Raw genomic sequence first — 4,878 nt, 5'->3', positions numbered from 1 at the left:
ATCTCCCTCATTGTGGTCAATTATATAAAAGAAGAAAAACAACAAAATAAATAAATTCAAGTTAGGATTTTATTAACATTTAGCAGCATTTCATGGTTCTATATGCAGTCCATAACTGCACTGTCAATATATACTGTATGTCTACCTTTACCCTGGCGCAAGCTGTGCAGAGCCCAGGTAACAACATATTTTAAATTAAAAATAATAATAATAATAAAATAAAGATGTACCAGATAAGGGTTAATTCAAAATGGAATTTCAGATGGAAAGCAGAAAGAAGTTTGTTTCCTTTCATATTATTTTCTGATGATTTTTCTGAGGGCATTTTTCACTTCTTGATTTCTGAAACTATAAATCAAGGGGTTTAGCATGGGGGTGAGTACTGTGTACAGGAGGGCAAACATTTTATCTTGCTCCGGTGATTGCATTGAACTTGGCCTCATGTAGACACACATTATTGTCCCATAGAATAAAAGAACGACTGTGAGGTGGGAGGAACAGGTGGAGAAGGCCTTGCTTCGCCCATCAGAAGAATTGATTTTTAGGATGGCTGCAATGATAAAGATGTAGGATGATAGAATTAGAAGAAATGGGATAAGAGCCATAAATACTCCTTCAGACAGTGCAAGTATTTCAAAGTTGTGAGTATCACTACAGGATAATTTTAGCAGTGCATTGGGATCACAGAAGAAATGGTTAATCTCATTGGAGCCACAAAAAGAGAACTGAGATATGAAAACTTCTAAAGGAACTTCATCCAGAGATCCAGCTATCCATGACGCAGCCACCAGTAAGCTACAGATCCTTTTATTCATCATGAGAGGGTATCGTAAGGGGTTGCAGATTGCCACATAGCGATCATAGGCCATGGCAGTGAGAAGAAGGAATTCAGTACTTGTTAAAATCAGGAAAAAGTAAAGCTGTGTCATACATAGAAAGAAGGAAATTAATGTTTGCCCTTTAAAGATACTTTGCAGCAATGTTGAGAGAGTGACTGTGGTGTTACAGATATCGATGAAGGACAGGTTACTGAGGAAGAAGTACATGGGTTTGTGGAGATGATGGTCAGAACACATTAATATTAAAAACCCAAGGTTTCCCAGAATAGAGATAAAGAAGGCTGGTAAAACTATTATATAAATAAAGATTTCCTGATGTGAATGATTAGAAAATCCCAGAATAATGAATCCCGTGGTTGATGTCTTATTCTCCTTCTCCATTGTTTAGTGACTATTAATCTGAACATAAAGAAAAAGGTTAAACATTGTAGTTGAAAGAATAATATATTTTTCACTAAACCGTAGTTCCAAACATTTTATTTATTTATTTATTTATTTGATGAGTTTTATATACCATTATTCGGTAGAGCCATCATAACGGTTTACAAAAGTATACATTTATCTTGTAACTGAGCAGTAATAAGAATGTTAAACAGATTCTTAACAGTTGGGTAGCAGTACAAAACCAGTTAAACCATTTAAACAATATCAGAGAAATGGATATCAAGTCCAGAATGAATTATTAGGATAGAAGGGGAGGGCATGCAGGTACAGGGAGATGGGGGTGAATTATGCTGTAAACAATTGAGAGTTCAGTTGAGAATCGGGATGATTAGATGATTTAAAAGTGAGGAATTTGCGGAACATTCGTGTTTTTAAGTCCTTTTTGAATGTTTTTAGGTCATGTTGAATAGATTCTACATGGATAGAATGCTAAAATGATTTAGCATGCACTGTAACACTAAAACCAAATCATAAAAATCATGAATCATATGAAAACAAAAAGCACCTCCCCTCTAGATTTGACAGGGACACTGTGCACTATTTCTTAATAGCATCCAACTCATGCCCATAGGAATCCCAGTTACAGGTTTGTGTGCTAGGGAACCCCCATGAGTAATTTTTATCTAGGTTAATTACGGGAGAATTTTACGTCATTCCTTTTAAGGGGGCTCTGTCACAAGTGAATGGAAGCTGCACACTTTATAAACGACAGCATATTCCTGCTCCCAAAGTGCACCTGTGTTTCCAAAGGAAGACAGCGTACCCTTTCTCTACCCATTTTACAAACATGCATGTGCATATTTTAGGCACGTAAAAAATGAAATAATAACCGTGATTTATATGAGGAGGCAGATATCCTATAAACTATGCACATATAACGTTCTGAAAATACTTATTTGTGTGGGCACTTGGAATCACCAGTTCACTGATAACTCCACCAATTCACCAAGACCCTCTAGCACTCTCCCCTGAACCCCCACCAGATCACCCAAACCTCCCCCCAAACTTCTGTCAATCAATCAGCAGACGTAATTTATTCGTGAACACATTTTAAAAAATAGCAACTAGAGCATGCACTTCTGATTCCTGTCCAATAGTGCCCTAGTCTGCCCCTTGTTTTCCTATGTTCTTTCTCCTCACATTTAGAAAATAGGATGCCCTTGCACACGTGCTACTTACTGTCTGTGCACATATGCTATTTTCTTTCAAGCTTGGAATCCCTGAGAAAATTTACCATATAATCTATTTATTTTATAATCTATTTCACCATCTGCTACTGCAAACTGCATCCTTCATTTCAACTTCATCAATACACAGAGCAAGGTATCCTTGCATAGCAGAAACTTGCTTTCTGTTATAATGAATAATGATTTGGAAAACATGCTCCTAGATTGTGGCTATAGTAATGGTTCAAGAGCAAGAATAAACTCTTACCTTTCATGTGCAGTGAATATTGTAATTCATTGTGTACTTAGCTCATGCCTTTCATTGGTTACTCATGGTGAGTTACACTGAGGTACAGGAAGTAGTTCCCTTCAGCCCAGAGAACTCACAATCTCTGTTTGTCCTAAAAGGATTAGTAATTCACTCTGTCTTTCTGATCTGAGATCAGCATGCCTACAGGTGCATCCCTAGAATAGATTATGTTTAGTACTACATTTTATGGGGTCTGCATGCTGCATATAAGAAAAAGAGATCAAAAGAAGTGTCATGCTGGGTAAGAATACGGGTCCATCGAGACAATCATCCTGTCTCTGACAGTGACCAATCCGTGTCTCTAGGAAATACCAGGCAGATCACAAAGAGCAGATCCATTTCCTGTTGCCCACTCCCAAGGATAAATGATGATCTTCCCCATGTCTGCCTGGCTAATAATTGTTCATGGACTTTTCTTCCAGGAAATTATCCAAACCATTGTTAAACGTAGGTATGTTCAATAGCATGGTCACATCCTCTGACAACAAATTCTGCAGCTTTGTTTTGTGTTGAGTGAAAAAATGCTTTGCTAGTTTCTCATAAATCGTCTACCTCTTAATCTCATAGCATTTTTCCAAGTACTTGTACTATCTGAAATAGTAGATAACTATTCCCTATAATGCATGACATATTCACCGTCAATAAGACTAACATATGATAGTTTATTTTGCAAAAAAAATAATTCTTACTCCGCGAGCAATATAGCTAAATTAAATCCAAATGTGCAGCTTAAATGCAATAACTAATTCTAGAAAGTAAGTTTGAATTGACTTACAGGGTGCAATTGTAGCACAAACAGTTGTTTTTCCTCAAACAGATTTTGAATCAGCCTGGTAATAAAGATTGGTAAAGCTTCTGGGATCTGTTTGTTGGCGACAAGAGACATCGCACAGGACCTCAAAGAATAATAAAGTATTCTCCTGAGTTTTAATTAACATTGTCTTATTCATTCTGTTCATGAGTAAGTTTCATTTCAAAGACCATGATTAGAAGTTGTGTTGACCTTGGGTGTTTGATATAGTGAAAGCCAAACCAGCAGTATAAATGTCCAGCTCCGTGCCCTGGCACTGCTCAGGAAAAGGGGAGGGGAGGAATGAAACACCATGCCTACCTGTGGGCATCAATTGAATGCAAAGCTGGCCTCCACGATCCCAACAGCTCATGATTTATATATGAAAGGAATATAGTAGGGATTGGCATTTGGGAGAAACAAAATAGGAAATGAGATAAAATTTCCTATTTCATTTCATTTCATTCTTAAAGCAAAACAATTGAAAATACAATGAAATTTTATTGGTTTACACATGATCCATCAAGTGGATGCATGAGCCTGATACTGGGACTGGGTCCTGGGCCTAAGCATGAGGCTGGGGACTCGACTAGGCGTAGGTCATGGATTGACGCGGTAGGCTTGGCCTAGGCCCGAGTGTGATGGCGGGTCTTAGCTGAGACAGCAAAAATTGTCCAAAATGACCTGCTCCATTGGGGATCCAGCATCATTGCCAAGGCCCAGGCCCAATGCAGGGCCTAGTCTGGAGGCAAGTTCCTTTTACTATCTTTTTTCTTCTTATTTTGCTGTTGAAATGACACCATCTGCTCTGGAGGCACTGGGGTAAATTATCTTTTGCACATCCTTCCAGAAGAGGGCACCATTTTTATGGCTTGGGCCTGGGATTGGGCCAAGGCCTTAGTATCAGGCCTGGATCTAGGCTGAGGCTGATGTCCCAGTGTCAGGACCAGGCCTTGAAGCTTAGTCCTTCTTAGGGCATAGGGGAGGTCACGGCACCCTAACATGGCTGAGGCCTGTACAAGGATGAGAATTTGGCCTAGACCTGGCTTTGTCATCCGATCCCTCCTGCACCAGGTAAGTAGGAGCAAAGGAAGTTCCTTACACTGGCATTTTTTCAGGTGGGAGATATGAATAGTGGGGCAGGAGGCCTTGGGAGACCCTGTTTATTTTTTTTTCCATTTTTTTAATTTTAATATTTATTCCTTTTTTTCAATACTAAATAAATGAAATAATCATTAAATATAATCATTAAATAAAATGACATTAGTGGGGACCCCCTACCCCCCCCCCAAAAAAAAAAACAAAGCAAAAAATGAAATGACATTTTTT

General features: G+C 38.5%; 1 protein-coding gene across 1 annotated transcript; it reads right to left on the bottom strand.

The window, feature by feature from the left end:
- Positions 1–296: 296 nt before the first annotated feature.
- On the bottom strand, positions 297–1,220 carry LOC115077510 (olfactory receptor 5V1-like). Its single transcript, XM_029579801.1, has one exon. The coding sequence runs from the start codon at positions 1,218–1,220 to the stop codon at positions 297–299; it is 924 nt and encodes a 307-aa protein (XP_029435661.1).
- Between the last annotated feature and the right edge of the window lie 3,658 nt (positions 1,221–4,878).

The sequence above is a fragment of the Rhinatrema bivittatum genome, chromosome 16, assembly GCF_901001135.1.
Source record: "Rhinatrema bivittatum chromosome 16, aRhiBiv1.1, whole genome shotgun sequence".
Lineage (NCBI taxonomy): Eukaryota > Metazoa > Chordata > Amphibia > Gymnophiona > Rhinatrematidae > Rhinatrema > Rhinatrema bivittatum.
The sequence above is the reverse complement of the archived record's forward strand: the minus strand, read 5'-3'. Positions and strand labels throughout refer to the sequence as shown.